This window comes from Echiichthys vipera (assembly GCF_963691815.1).
Source record: "Echiichthys vipera genome assembly, chromosome: X".
Classification (NCBI taxonomy): Eukaryota; Metazoa; Chordata; class Actinopteri; order Perciformes; family Trachinidae; genus Echiichthys; species Echiichthys vipera.
Window position 1 is genome coordinate 36,009,405 of NC_139825.1, and position 16,413 is coordinate 36,025,817.

At 42.2% G+C, this 16,413-nt stretch overlaps 2 protein-coding genes across 2 annotated transcripts in view; both read right to left on the bottom strand.

Annotated features, from left to right (window-relative positions):
- Positions 1-5,189, bottom strand: part of ell2 (elongation factor for RNA polymerase II 2) — a gene marked incomplete at its 5' end in the record, with an annotated part of 38,965 nt that extends 33,776 nt beyond the window's left edge. Inside the window, one exon of the mRNA XM_083939619.1 lies at positions 5,140-5,189. Within this exon, the coding sequence (XP_083795745.1) occupies positions 5,140-5,189 (50 nt within the window). The remainder of the gene's footprint in view (positions 1-5,139) is intronic.
- Positions 5,190-8,591: 3,402 nt separating this feature from the next.
- Positions 8,592-12,036, bottom strand: LOC310965223 (globoside alpha-1,3-N-acetylgalactosaminyltransferase 1-like). The gene is made up of 4 exons (XM_083938714.1): positions 11,959-12,036; positions 11,769-11,810; positions 10,800-10,862; positions 8,592-10,471 (listed from the first exon to the last, which is right to left on the bottom strand). The coding sequence occupies exons 2-4, from the start codon at positions 11,800-11,802 to the stop codon at positions 9,519-9,521; spliced, it is 1,050 nt and encodes a 349-aa protein (XP_083794840.1). The 5' UTR covers positions 11,803-11,810; positions 11,959-12,036; the 3' UTR covers positions 8,592-9,518.
- Between the last annotated feature and the right edge of the window lie 4,377 nt (positions 12,037-16,413).

Sequence of the window (16,413 nt, forward strand, 5' to 3'; positions counted from 1 at the left end):
AGCCCTCACCATCGCCCCTCTGAGGCTGGAGTATATAGCAGCCCCTGTTTTTTCTCTCTCTCTCTCTCTCTCTCTCTCTCTCTCTCTCTCTCTCTCTCTCTCTCTCTCTCTCCTCTCTCTCTCTCTCTCTCTCTCTCTCTCTCTCTCTCTCTCTCTCTCTCTCTCTCTCTCTCTCTCTCTCTCTCTCTCTCTCTCTTCTCTCTCTCTCTCTCTCTCTCTCTCTCTCTCTCTCTCTCTCTCTCTCTCTCTCTCTCTCTCTCTCTCTGCATCTGATTGTTTACTTCATTTGGCCATCTCACTTTCATGGCAGGCTGTCAGCTAGTCTGTTTTGATCATTTTTACAGCAGAAGTAAACTAAGTCAACCCAACACTTCTAAGAAAAGTGCTATAAAATTGTATATTGTAAAATATCGTGACTACAAATCTGAGTGACAGCAGTAAAAATGCCTATTAAAATGCCTTTACTTTGGTAATTATTTGGACGTAATAGTTTCATTAAATACTACCCCAAACTGCAAGGACTAATCTAAACAACATCTAAACGGGCTATGAAGATGTGGAATTTAAATATAAATTTGATGCACGCACTTATCACGCTGGCAGTAAAGATGATCAAAACAGACTAGCTGCTGTCAGCACACCGTGAAAGTGAGATGACGTTTCACGGACAGATCAAATAACCAATCAGAAGAGAGCCCGTCCAGCCAATCAGAGGCGGAATGGGCGGGCCCTTCCCCTGCAGTCCTGGGGAAAAAATATCGCGCCCGGGGAGGGTCTACAGCTGCTTCCTACAGGGCTGACAGCACTAGATTGGTCTTAACTTGCCAGCTTGTTAGTTTTTTTCTCTTTCCAGCCACACTGAACTTACAGTATAGCATGTATTATTGTGCTTTAGTCTGTGGCAGGAAGTATTAAAGAGCATTTACTCAAATATTCTACTGTATTAAACTACAATTTAGAGGTACTTCTAGTATATGTGTTACTTTATAGCCCACTAGTACATGTAAATTAGTATTTTTTTACTATTTCTGCTACTTCTACTTGTTTTAATAGGCCTAAAAATCTTACTAGTTAGCCTATTCTGCCACTTGCTGTGGCAATGTGCATAAGAAGTGTAGGCCTTTACGATTTATTTATACACCTGGATTTTGATAACCACTTATAGAACCAAGACTACATGTTGTCACACTATCTTTTAAAGGCTTATTGCAGGAAACAGTCTAGTAAGTAGGTTCCCTTTTCTCTGTAAGCCCATAGCTAAACACACACATGGAGTTACCTCTTCGCCAAACTGCCTCTGCCTGCTGTATTTTGCTGACAGAAACTGATAAAGGTAGCTTTTGTAGACTTCAGTGTGAACTTGCTCCAATGTAGTTTAGCAGGCATTTAAGGCCTTTATACATATCCACATTATCTAAATATATGTACATCTAGGACAAGTTTTTTCACAGCCACATACTTTAACTACTTTGCCTTTGCCTATAATCGTTTTACATGTGGTCCCCCGTAATGATATGGGCTACAATATGACATACATCAGTACAGTGGGCACAAGTGTGTCCCCCTGTAAACTGCACCTTCACTATCTCTCTGTGTCAGTCCCCTTGACCTGGAGATTAAGGAGCATGTTTTGAGTAGCCTTGGGCAGGGTGGGGAAGGCCTGTGTGAATCTAGCAGATTACCATAGCTCTTCACCCCTCCCACCCCCCTTGACAAGTCACACACACACACGCACACGCGCACACGCGCACGCACGCACGCACGCACGCAAACATCTACGCAACAGTTAAACAAAATCCTGGCTGGGTTGAAAAATTTGCTTTAGAGCATTACATTTCCTGCATTGAGGCTTTGTTTGGTTTGAATTCATGCATATTTTTTACCTCTGTTTCATTCCAGAGGTGCTCTAGTTTGTCTGACCGGTTGCCTGCTGTGCAAACAATTAGATAAAGCCTTTGGGCTGGATAGGACTCATTGAATTTAGAGCTTCTGTGTTTACAGAGGCCCAGAAGGTGTCACCTGACGGAAGCTCAAAATCCACAGTGTGATGAATACTTTAAAATTATACACCCTTTGGATAAACATGAAACACAAGAAGACTATTGATTACTTACCGTAAAATTGAGCCATGAGTCTGGAGCCTGAAATCCGTCACAGTGATAAATACCCCTCTTTTCTGTTGCTAGATCAAAGGGTTTACATTTAAAGCCAACTCGGTTTTCCCCCCAAGAATTGTGGTATTCCTTAACATGTGATCCTTTACTATGCAAATGAAATAACGTAGGGCTACCAACACCCACTGAAATAGTCATCAGTGTAAATATTCTCTATGCACTAATGTGCTTGAAAACCAACTCAGATGAATGTCTTTCTTACTTGAGAGGTTAACTGAGTCTTTTGTGTGTGTGTGTGTGCGGGGGGGGGGGGGGGGGGGGTCAAGTCTCGCTGTTAAGCAGTTAGTGCAGATATTGCTTATGATTGTATATAATTGTAATAGTTGATCAATTGGTTTGTTTTAAAACAACTACTATGTTATGTCACTGTTGATATATTAATTAAACTAATTAAAGTATATCTGCATATAGAATGGGACAATCTCTGATCCCATTGGCTAATGAATGGGATAGATGTAGCAGATAAGAAACCAATAATAGATATTTGTAGCAATTTCGCAAATGCGTATCAGTCTCGAACTTCTCAGTTAATTTTTGTTTTTTCAAAGGGCAGTCAAAGGTGCAGACAGAAATGCCTCTGGATACAATTAGCTGGACCTAAATACAATCACAGCAACAAAACAACGGTACACAAGTCCTGAAGGCTCATTCAAAGACACTGTTTCTGAATACCTCAATCTTTATAATAAAATAGATGAAAATCTAACTTTGTACAACATGGGGCCTTTAAAGTTCACCTGAATATATTATATAGCTTGATTATTGTTTAACTCAACTATTGAAATGGGAATTAAATGATCAACACTCGTGACTGAGTAATTGCACCTTCATCAAACAGTCTACAGCAGTTTAACTTCAAGTGACCTGTAATTGACACTAATAAGCAGGTATGGTAGTGGCACAGTGGCTCATTAACTGGCACTGTTGCCTCACAGCAACATCCTGAGTTGGATTTTATCCAGATGCCCCAGTTTCTTTCCTCATATGCACATGCAGGACATGTGAGCTGCAGACTGAATGCATATGGTTCATCTACTGATGTAGGTAGAGGACACAGTCATACTTGATTAATTGTATGCTTTTCTATGTATATGTGTTCAAGAGTGAGTTTCAGGAAAAAGTGGACTCACCTTGACTCAACCTACTTGTTTGTGCGTCCTTGCTGGGTATGCAGCATCAGCATTTATGGTATTAAGGAATAATCAGCTCCTCCTGCACCAGTGTTGAAAATCCATCCTACTATATGGCTGTATTCTTCAGAGTGGCCCATATAATGATGCATAAGTGCCACTTAAACTTCATAAATTATACGTCTGTTATGGAATTAAAACGGTTCTACTGATTGATTGTGACAATAGTGTGAGGTTCTTGTAATACCAGCAATTAAAAGTTCCACTGTTGAAAGATCGGTACCATCAGTGGCTTTTAAATAGTTTCTTTAAAACACACAAAAAAAATTATATATATATACACACGTATATATTCACTAAAAGTACAGCGGATAACCTCAAAAATATTGTAACAGTTGTGCGCTTTGTGAGAAAAGCATGACATTTCTACCATAGAACATACCATAAGGTTTATTTTAAGATCAGGAGGGAAGTCCGATTTTGCGTTTGCGGACCATGAGAGGTCAAATCCAAAATTACCATTATCTCTACTAAAATGTTCAATTGCTCATAATTTTGGAGCCATACTATATGCACATTCATTCGGTGGTACATTTGAGATCATCAGTAATCAAGGCCATTTGTCCAGGTCATCGTTATCCTCAAAGCAATTTCAGTCAAAAGCAACTGGACTTAGTTATTTGTCTAGGAAGACGTTTCAACTCTCATCCAAGAGGCTCTTCATCAGTTCATGTACACATCTGACCAGGCTGGGACTGGTCCAACCAACTGGTGTGGAGATCCAGGTATTTAACCTTTCACAAGGCCGATGATGTCACTGGAACCCTTTGTGCGCCAAGTGCCAACAATCGTCGTTAGAGTGACAGTCGTTGGTGCGAAATAGGTTTCGACTTTGTTAGTGCTCTATTAGGTCTTATAGCGTACTCACACTGTCGTTCCAGACCGCGACCCGGGCTTTAGGGTACTTGTACTTTACATGTCCGAACAGGTGGACATAACGCTACTGCCGTAGGGCTCGTGCTCGTACACACGCTCTTGCTCGTACATGTGCAAACGGCTCCGCTAAAGCCCACCTCTTTCAAGCGGGCCGTGGACGGCCAGCTGGCTGCAGTTGTGCGCGGAGCGGGTGCACTCACACTGCTTAAAGGTACTAGGCTTTAGCTGAAAAAACGGTTTTGGCCCCGGCCAGAAGGACAGTGAGTACGACCTTAATGACAGTTGTTGGAGTTACAGGAGGCCAGTTGTGAACAGTTCTTTGAGTTAGATTGTTGAATCTCCTGGGAAGGGATGAAACGGCAGCATTGTAAATTGAAGAGGTGTCTCAGACCTCCTGTTTAGCGATGGTTTCTCTACTTTTACATAGATTGCTTCTTTTACTCTTTCAAACCATCTGTTCTCTCTGTCCAGGATGGACATTGTTGTCATCAAGTGTAGTTTATATTTCCGATTGTATTGTACCGCTGCTAGGATGACCTAATTTCCCCTTGGAGATAAATAGTTATCTAGCCATCTATCAAAGGAGTGGGCTTTCACCTTGAGATGTAAATGGACAGCAGAGTCCAGGCCTGAGGACTTAGCTCTCCTGTGTTGGGCCATGCGTTTATGCAGTGGTTGTTTTGTTTCTCCAATGTAGAGATCTTTGCATTCCTCGTTGCATTGGACAGCATAAACCAGATTGCTTTTATGTGTGTGTGGTGTTCTGTCCTTTGGATGTACTAGTCTGAGTATGTTACAGGGTTTGAAATACAGTGTAATCAAGAAAATTAATTTAGGTCAAAGTCAAGGTGAAATTTTGCCAAAAACAAAACAATGCTGTCAATACATTCAATTCCCACCTATAGAGGATCTGCTTGTCAGACTCCTGACACCAAACTGCTGTCAACATCTATGCATTTTTTTTTTTTTTAAGTTTTCAAGAGTTTCAAAAAAGACACTGTACCAGATTTTAAATTTTATATGATAATCAGATTTTATTTACAAAACAATATCAGATAACCCAAGTCTGAAGGACTGGCCAAACAGAACAAGAAGTGGAAGAAACTAATAAAAAAGCCACAAAAAGCAGAATTGCCAAGCCTCCATTCCCCAAATGATGCCAACAGCTAGGAAGCTGCCACGTCTGAGGGAGAGTGGGACCAGACTCCCACTGATCAGGTGCACCTGAGAGAATTAGAAGAAACTGGATGGAAAGGAAACAAACAAGGGAACTTTGAATGTATTGACAGCATTGTATTGTTTTGTTTTTGGCAAAATTTCCCCTTGACATAAAATAATTTTCTTGATTACTGATGATCTCAAATTTACCACCAAAACTAATGTGCATATAGAATTTAGTAGGAAATGACACTTAAAATTGTTTTTCTGAAGTACATGGCTCCAAAATTATGTGCGTTTGAACAGAGAATGGCGGCCATTTTTCAATTTGACCTCTCAGTCCGCAAAGCAAAATCTTACTTCCCTCCCGAGCTTAAAAAAACCCCCCAAAACCTTATATGGTAGGTACTAACTATGTTAGAAATTTCACATTTTCCTCAGGGCACACTTGTAGTTATCCGTTACACTGTAATAGGTTTGAGCCAATAAAATATAAAATAAAAATAAAAATCAATAAAATACTAATCAAAAGACAGAAGGAAACAAAGCGGCTCTCCCCTCTTCCGTATACAGGTGTTTTCAATCCTTTTGTATGGGTCAAAAATGCATTAGCTCGTCAGACAGGTCAATGGTAGAAATAATATTGAGACTTAACTGAAGGATGTGGCGTGTCTCACTCTCACCTGCATCCGCTCGAGGGTGCAGCGTGTGTACTCCGCCCTTTCTTTCTGGCCGCCTCGATTGTGGCCTCTGCAGTGTCAGACATCCTCTCAGCTGTTGCCCGCTTCCCCGACCGGCTGGAGTCTGTTCTCGGTCCGTTCGAGTTCCGTGCCACTCCCCTCTGCTCTGCTCTGCTCTCAGTCGCGTCCTGCCGCTTCGTTCATCACCTGTGTTCAATTAATCTGAAAAATCCCCGCACACTCTCCTGTGTCCGCCAATCATGTTCCGTGAGGGGGTTGTGGTCCAGTCACTCCGTCCCAGCTGATTCAGTTCAGCTCATCAAAGTCCACAATCAACACAGCATGCCAGTCACACAGTTGGATTCACACCAACACAATATAAAAACACTAAAACCATATATCTCAACACTCAAATGTAATAAGACATAACTACTTAAAAACAACTTAGATGATTAAAACATGCAAACAGGATAAAATGAAACCACACTCAGAAGAAACTCAGATGTCCCAAATGATTGTAAATATTCACCATCTGAATGTTTTGGTAGATTAGTCAATGGCCAAAGGCTGTCAATAATGTGCTGTCTTTGTGTTTAGAAAAGACACACTAAATTATCACCAAATTCCAATCACATTCACATGAAACGCACATTAATAAAAAACACTAAAGGGCAAATGAAGACTTCAATATTGGAGCCTATAATTTTTAACTCTTTGTATAATGACAATTTCACATAATCCCTTTCGAATAGCTACATATAGGCCAATTTGTCCTCTTCATGGGAGATTTATATAATGTTATCTTTCAAGGCATTAAGGTTTAATGCTTGATACTTATAGGTTTTATGTTAAGGATGTCTATACTGCCTCTTCTTCTGCTGCCAGTAGGCTGGACGACCAGTAAATCACATGAGAGGGATTAAACCAATTATTCCTTAATCTGCTTTGCATTATGACATGAAAAGGGGCAGTCAGCATGGATCAGGTAGCCTGTGTGAAAAAATACTTCTTAAATAGACGAATGAGGCATTCATAACAAAACCAAAGCAAATATATATTAAGGGGCATCTGCAGATCACTTTGTGTAATATTTGCATGTTGTTATGTGGAATTAGGATGTTATGAGAAAGCTCCAACATTATGTGCAATATATATATATGAAGAGCTCTTTTCCAAAACGAGATAAGAGCCAAATTTTAAAAAAAAAAGTTTTTCATGCCACTTTGCTGTATATAGAACCTTTTCCCTGCTTCATCAATGTTTCATGCTAAATCTCTATATTTCCTTGTTTAAAATGGTCCTCAAGATGCAGTTCCTTTCCAAACCGCGACCAGCGCCAAACCCATTTTTAGCCTAAATGCGATACGTCCTCTCGACCAATCGGAATCCAGTGAGCATTCTATGCGATCCAACATGGCGGCGCTCTGAAGCGGGAGAGTTTTTTGTTTCGTCCGTCTACAAAAATTAGTGCTTCACACTACATTAACGCTTTTGATGGCGTTCAGTGAGACCTACGCCTGGGGGTAGAAGACGCCGACTGAACCAACACAACCACAAAAAACAACAACAAAAGAAGTTTCGTCACTCAGGTGTCGGGTTAATACCCACAGTGGGATGCGAACACAAGGCTGCTGCGCCCGGTTTATCATCAACAATATTGGTGTTTGATTTAACAATCATTGTTCAACATGTTCAGACTGAGCCATAAACCATTTTGACAAGATAAATTGAATAATAACCAAATGTGTGGGTCTACGTAAAAAATGTAATTTTCCTGAAAACTATTAAAATGGATTTATAGCGTTTTGGAATAGAGCTCCTCATATATACACAGTATATTACAATTTAGTTCGAATTTGAATCAAATTTATGAATTAAATTGAGTAGGCTACAGGTAATTGAGTGTTAATTCAACTCCCACAGTGTTCATTTTAACACCTTTTCTGAGTTTATATAGTTCTCACGGATTTTAAGTTAAAATTACACTTTGAAAAGTATTAATATTTCAAGTGTTAAAATTTTACAGCCTTGGTGTTGCTTTATGACACCACATCTAAGTGCACTTTTAACTCGAAATTGTGTTATTCCTTTTAACACTATAAGAGTTCATTTTTAACATACACAGTGTTATTTTGACACGTTAAAGTGTTTTTTAACCCTAAAATTATGTTATTTCCTTTCACTATGAGTGTTCATTTTAACATACAATGTTATTTAAGGACACATTCTGGGGTGTAGTTAAGGACAGTGCGTCACAGGCCGGCCTCAAGTCAAAACATGGGGCAACCTCACACTGTTTCACTACCATTCCCTATCATCTAGCCTGCGAACGGTTCCTTGTTGTGGAACAACAGAGAGCTGACTGGTATAATTCCACTTTCTCGTACATTACAGTGGTATGTAATCCCGCCCAACTCAAATAGTTTCTCCTCCTTTTCTTTAATGTTCACAGTTCCTTCATTTATTTTGTTTTATTCTCAACATTTACAAAAGAACATGGCCTAATGGGAAATCTGTCTGACCCATGGAAATCTGCTGCGCACATCCAAACCGGATGTTGTGATCAACAGGAATGAATGTAACTCAGTCACAGGTGTGAACAAGTAACTCGCTTAGCTGACAACGCTCGCAGAACTTTTTAAAAAATGACTACAAATGTTAAAATCACCCACCAACTCAAAATTATTAACACTGAAAAAAACAACACTACAGATTTAGCTGTGTGTAGTGAAAACTTTGAAATTAGTTTTTAAGAAATGATAATGAGTTTCAAAGGATTATCTAGCGTTTACGTGGCGATCTGGCCCTGAGGACAGATTCTGTTGGCAATGAGAAAAAGCCATCTGCTGCTGTTTAACCCTCCCATAAAAACACAGCACAGCAGGAAGAGAAAGCAGTGTGAATATAGGAGCATGTTTGCGTGTATGTGTGTGTGTGTGTGTGTGTGTGTGTGTGTGTGTGTGTGTGTGTGTGTGTGTGTGTGTGTGTGTGGGGGGGTGTTATCCCGTTGTATTCATTTTTCCCCCACCTGGTATTTAAGGACCTTGAAACAGCGGCTTTTCCAGTTAATGATTGGCCACTGCGAGGAAAGTGTGCACTTACACTGTTGACTCTTATCGCTGCTGACCACAAAGCCACTGGAGCAGTATCTCCGAGGCTGACATTAATGGAGAGCGCAGTGCTCTATAGAGACAGGTCAATTTCTTTTCTGTCTGTTGAGGAAGAGATAGCATGCAAAGATGCTGCTCCCACAAATGGGTCTTTAATTGAGAGCAGATTGTGTAGGTTGCTTCTGTGTGATTGCGGACTACATTTATTGGATAATAGGACTGGGACTTAATGGAAGTTATGAATTGAATAAAGAGGTCTGGAATATGTAATAGTAGTTTTTCATGTGGGAGTGAGATCTACTTTATAGCAGAACCCCTTTGTCCCACATTTTACATTGATTCTCTTTTCTTCTTATCTGAAGCTTCACATTGCCTTCCTAAAGAGACCAGCCGTTGTACAGGCACATCAGGAGACAGGGCTGAGTCCCACCAGCTGTACTCTGGGGACAGCACGCAGGTGGGCCTGTGGTCGATCAGGTAGCGGTTCAGGTAGCTCTCCTCAAGGCCCCTGGCCATTATCCCGTTGGCCTGGTCTTGCAGAATGAGCAAAGAACAGGCTCGAGTCAGTCCGTACATCTCAGAAACCAACCCCCCATACAGCTCTGAGGTGTAGTAGTAGTCTCCTTCGCCATCCTCAACGCAAGCCGATGAGACCTCTTCCACTTCATAAGGAAATGCATTTCGAGGCTGGCCATAGAGCTCTGGGTGCAACGTTGCCACCAGGTCTCCTAGGATTTCCTCTCTGACTGGGGCCACAAACTCCTGATCGATGTCAGCACAAAAGATGTATTCAACCTCGCTGCTGATTGGGTTTTTGATGGCATCAGCAAGCAGGGCCATCCGGCGACGGGCCAACCTGTCCCACCCAGGAAACTCTGCGATATTAACTATCTTCAGCTGCCGTTCAGGCCCCAGCTCGATGGGAGGATCCAGGGAGCGGGGATTGTCCGTGAGAATGTAGTAGGTGACCATCTGACCAGGGAGGAAGTGGGTTTCAGCTGAAGTGAGGAAACGTCGCACAAACTGGGCATAAGTTCCCACCACGAGGGCTAGCAGACCTGTACGTATTTCTTCTTGTTCGAATTTCGCCCTGCGTCGGGCCGACTTACGGGTGTCACCCCACACTAAAGGAGCACCCCATGGTGTCTCCAGAGGAGTTTGAGGTGCCTTTGCCTTGATTACTGTCATGTCCTTCATTACTTTTCCCCTGTCCATTCGCAAGGCATGAAAGATAGGATGAGGTGACTCCACACTGACTGCGGCTTTACGTCCATGCAGGAAGTCTGAGGGGTGGGAGAGATTGTAGACAGTGACACTTATTGGGAAGTTACTGTAACATGTACACTAATATAAGTCAAAACTGACCATATTTAAAGTTCTTTTTAACTTTCATTACATGGCTATGTCCACACTAGATAGAGAAGATATTGCTTATTTATGGTAATCTGTAACGATCAAGACAAAATACAAACAATAGACCTTTCCGAACAGAACAGGATCTGCTTAGCATGCAAGATTGTTGTTTACATTTGCCGCAAGCACATTTTTCCATGTGCATGAAGTGTGCCGGCACAAATTGTTAGAGTAGAACAAAATCTTCTGTACACTTACATATGATAAGAGACAGGAGAAAACAGTACAGGGTCAGTTGTATTCTGGACACTCTGACTGGTCCTGTTTGAAGGACAAACACACATACATACATGCGATTAAAAGAAACATGTAATTCCAGTAACTGCATTTTATTTATTTATTTATTTTTAACCTCTGACAGGTAAAAACAATGTGCTGATACAGAATAATCTCCCTTTGGCATTCACCTGTGATTGCACAAATAGTATAATCTTTAAAGCACATGTAGCCCAAGATATGAATAACTTAATATAGTCCAAATAATGTAAATGATGCATTGCAATGTATGAGGTATTAGTCTGTTATATGTAAACATGAGACATGAATATGTTATTTTAATAAACTCAAATATTAAGATCTTAGATTCTAGATTCTGGTTAACTACTGACACACAATGAGATAAAGGGAAAATATAAAATGTTCTGATTTTGAGGAAGATTAGTAAAAATACAAGATAAGAAACAAAATATATATCAAATAAACAAGTAGTGACAACTGGTATACAATGTAGTAAAACTATGTCATATGCTGCAAAAACACAAATATACCAGAAGGCAGACTGGGCTGATTTCAGAGAAGAGATTAATACTGAACCAAACGTTACACATTGCATCTGAAAGCAGTAAAGTCTAAGCACATGTGAGTGAACGTAGATGTTTATCTTCATATTCACCAGCCAAGATATTTGGGACAAATGCACAAACATTCTTAAATTAATCATGGACATATTTTGGCCTTCCTGGACATATTGTCAGGATCAAATTACAAATAGAAAACATCAGAGAAAGGGTTTAAAAAGCGTTGGTGTTTGCACTTCATTCTGTAAGCTTTAAAGCAAGTGAGTTTTTACTGACCATGTACAATTACAGCAGTCACAAATCAATGGCAAGGGAGGGGAAAACAACCTGACATGACACAAGGTGGAGCAGTGGCTGAGGTTGTACTGACCTGCTGGCGTCTTGCAGAACAGGAACAGCGCCATATTGTGACCTGCTGGCGAATAAACACAAACCTTTGTCTGAGGCCACTATTAAGGCAACAGAAATCTCTGCTTTTCTCTGTCTCTCTGTTTCTCTTCTCCTCACCCTGGAAATGTTCTGATTAACTCACTGTTTTCCGCCAATGATTATTTTCTTACCTTGCTCCCTCTTTCTCTCTCTTGTCCTTGCTGTTATAATATTTTCCACTCCCTCCTCCTCACATATCTTCCTTTTTGCCCTCCTCTCCTCTTCACTTCCCCCTCAGGCTTTTGCAGAATTCAGTTTTGGAGAAAAACCAAAGCTGCCAGATGTGAAGGGAATGTGGGGCTAATGGGAGGAGCCAAGGATTGGAGGAAAAGACACAGTAGAATTAAATATACAGTAAAGAGGTAAGAGGATTTCAACATTCTTTTCTCCTACTGGTGTTGGGAGTACGACGATAAACGTTAGATGCTGGATGGTCACTCAAAGACTCGCAATCTCAATAAATTCTTATAGTTTTTTCCAAATTCATTCTCTTTAAAGAGAATCCCATTTTACACATCACATTAAGTGTTTCATGGTCCCGCAAAGAGGAGAGTTATTAGGAAGTATGCAGGAAAAATAATGTTTTATAAACCAGACTCCAGTTCGTCTGCAGGGTGTTGTATTACTTCTGTCCACAAGGTGGAGGCACTCAATATGAAATAAAGGACAGGAAATGGAGGACAGTCAAGACGAGTTTAGAGGTCCTAATAACTATTATCCAGGACTGTCTGAGGATATTGAAAGACAGTGTGGGAAAAAGTGTCATAGATATGACGATTATTAATAAAAAGGCCTCAAAGGTATCCTTATCATTTAGTAGCTGAACTCTATGTAATAAAGTTTCTTATGTGTTTGAATGATTTAAAGCGTTGTGTTTCTTTATTCAACTTTTAAAGTGTGTCTTACTATGGCCAAATGTTGAAATCATTTTTTTTAAGCTCAGGATTGATTCACAATTTTGCATATGTAATGGTCCCATATTGTAAAAAGGGAGATTTCCATGTAAGAAAAGCCCACAGCCTGCATTTAGAAACTGTGTCTTTAAACAAGCCGTCAGGACTTCTGTCTGATTGTGATGTCACAGCTATACTAGGTCCTCCTGCATAAACGCATGGCTCAACACAGGAGAGCTAACTCCTCAGGCCTGGACTCTGCTGTCCACTTACACCTCAAGGAGAAAGCCCACTCCTTTGATGACAACAATGTCCAAATCCTGGACAGAGAGGACAGATGGTTTGAAAGAGGAGTAAAAGAAGCCATCTATGCAAAAGTAGAGAAACCATCGCTAAACAGAGGAGGAGGTCTGAGACACCACTTATCTCCAATTTACAATGCAGCCCTTTCATCCCTTCCCAGGAGATTCAACAATCTAACCTCAAAGAACCACTGTTCACAAAAGGCCTCCTGTGACTCCAACGGCTGTTGTTAAGACTCAATAGAGCACTAACAAAGTCAAAACCAACTTCCCACCAACGACTGTCACTCTAACGATGGTTGTTGGCACTTGGAGCACGAAGGGTTCCAGTGACATCATCGGCCTTGTGAGAGGTTAAATCCCTGGATCTCCACGCCAGTCAGCTGGACCAGTCCCAGCCTGGTCAGATGCGTACATGAACTGATGAAGCCTCTTGGATGAGAGGTGAAACGTCTTCCTAGACAAATAACTAAGTCCAGTTGCTTTTGACTGAAATGGCTTTCGGGATAACGATGACCTGGACAAATGAGAACATTCACAGGCTTATACTAGGTCAAGTGCCGCTACAGACATTCCCCGGGTGCAATCATGGTGCAGATTAGTGATATGCGTATTGTACTTCATGGTTAATCAGTATCATGAACAGTGGATGTGGGTGAAATAATACATCATTGAGGAAAGTTCTATATCAGAGGGCAGAGCAGAGCTGCAGCAGACAGATTCACAGATTCACAGATTTACAGATTCATGTGTCATGCCATCATTCATGTGTCCCCAACAAGAGAGAGACATTTTACGCACCATGAACAGCAGCTTCATTTATTATTTCAGAAGCTCGAAGAGATGTTTTACTAATTTTAATCCACGTCGATGTCATGGCAATGTGGGCATTGTGTTCAGATGAACAGTGTTTGGCCTGTCTTTGTTGTGGAAGTCCCTGCGGAACGGAGCGTCAGAGATCCACAGAATGATAATTGACACAGACTTGGATTGAAATGGGTCCAGTATCCCTTGCACAGAGTAGACCTCTGCTTGTGGAGATGAACAGTGAACATTTGTGTGAACAGATGAACGGTGTTTGGCTTCCCTCGTTGGCACTTGCCCCTCGGAGCACTCCTTCAGAGCAGAAAACACCATACAGGAAGTCTACTGGTAGAAGGGGACAAACAGTACGAGAAAAAAAATGTGTATTTGAACATTAAAGCATGAAAACATGTTCTAGTAGAAACACAATATGAACCTGAAAATGAGCGTATGTGCCCTTTATAGTCTGCAGTCTAACATCATCATAACAGGTGATGTTTCACAGGTATAATGTTTACTATGTTCACCACCTTACAGTAGTTTAGCATGTTAGCATGCTAACATTAGCTACCTAGCGCTGAAAAGACAGCGTAGATGGAAGTTTTCTCTTCCAGTTTTTTTGGCGATAAGTACTGGGCAAAAAGAACATTTTAACCTGGTGTTAGGGGTTGGTCAAAAGTAAAGTAATCACTAAAGTAGGATTCCTATTCTGGGGAACAAAATGTCGTAACAGTCCATACACCGGTAAGGTAAATCCATATGGAAAGTGGTTGACCGACCGATAAGACATTGCCATCCATTTAGCCTTGCTGTTGGGTTGTAAAGATATGGTCTCATCTCATCTCATCTCATCTCATCTCATCTCATCTCATCTCATCTCATCTCATCTCATCTCATCTCATCTTCAACCGCTTATGTGGGGTCGGGTCGCAGGGGCAGCAGCTCTAGCAGGGGACCCCAAACTTCCCTTTCCTGGGCCACATTAACCAGCTCTAACTGGGGGATCCTGAGGCGATCCCAGGCCAGTGTGGAGATATAATCACTCCACTTAGTCCTGGGTCTTCCCCGAGACCTCCTCCCAGCTGGACATGCCTGGAACGCCTCCCTAGGGAGGCGACCAGGGGACATCCTTACTAGAACCACCCGAACCATCTCAACTGGCTCCTTTCAATGCAAAGGAGCAGCGGCTTTACTCTGAGTTCCTTAACGGATGAACTCCTGAGAAAACCCATTTCGGCCATTTGTACCCGCGACCTCGTTCTTTCGGTCATGACCCAGCTTTCATGACCATAGGTAAGGGTAGGAACGAGGATTGACCGGTAGATCGAGAGCTTTGCCTTCTGGCTCAGCTCTCTTTTCGTCACAACGGTGCGGTAGAGCGACTGCAACAACCGCTGCTCCGATTCTCCGGCCAAACTCACGCTCCATCGTCCCCTCACTTGTGAACATAATCCTGAGGTACTTGAACTCCTTCACTTGGGGTAAGGACTCATTCCCTACCTGGAGTAAGCAATCCACCGGTTTCCTGCTGAGAGCCATGGCCTCAGATTTAGAGGTGCTGATCCTCATCCCAGCCGTTTCACACTCGGCTGCGAACCGATACAGTGAGTGCTGAAGGTCACTGACTGATGATGCCATCAGGACCACATCATCTACAAATAGCAAAGACGAGATCCTCAGCCCACCGAACTGCAACCCCTCCCCACAACGACTACGCCTCGATATCCTGTCAGGATATAGAACAGGATTGGTGACAAAGCGCACCTGGTGGAGGCCAACCCCCACTGGGAAGGAATCCGACTTCCTGCCGAGGATCCTGACACAGCTCTCGCTTTGGGTGTACAGAGATTGGATGGCCCACAGAAGTGACCCCCTCACCCTATACTCCCACAGCACCTCTCACAGTATCTCCCGAGGGACCCGGTCCTATGCCTTTTCTAGATCCACAAAGCACATGTAGACTGGATGGGCATACTCCCAGGCCCCCTCCAGGATCCTTGTGAGAGTGATGAGCTGGTCCATTGTTCCACGTCCAGGACGGATTCCGCATTGTTCCTCTTCAATCTGAGGTTCACTTATAGGATGAACCCTCCTTTCCAGCACCTTGAAGTAGCATTTCCCGGGGAGGCTGAGTAGTGTCATACCCCTGTAATTGGCACACATCCTCTGGTCCCCCTTTTTTTAATAGGGGAACCACCCAGGTCTGCCACTCCCTTGGCACTGTCCCAGACTTCAACGCAATGTTGAAGAGACGTGTCAACCAAGACCGCCCCTCCAAACCCAAAGCTTTCAGCATTTCTGGACGAATCTCATCAATCCCTGGGGCCTTGCCACTGTGGAGTTGTTTGACTACCTCAGTGATTTCCGCCAGAGATATTGACAATGATTCCCCATCAGCCTCCAGCTCTGCCTTTACAAAAGAGGGCGTGTTAGTCATTCCTTAGTTCCTTAAAGTGCTCCTTCCACCGCCTGATTACCTCATCAGCTGAGGTCACCAGCGTCCCGTCCTTACTGTAAACAGCTTGGATGGTTCCCCGTTGCCCCCTCCTGAGGTGTCGAATGGTTTTCCAGAAGCACCTTGGTGCTG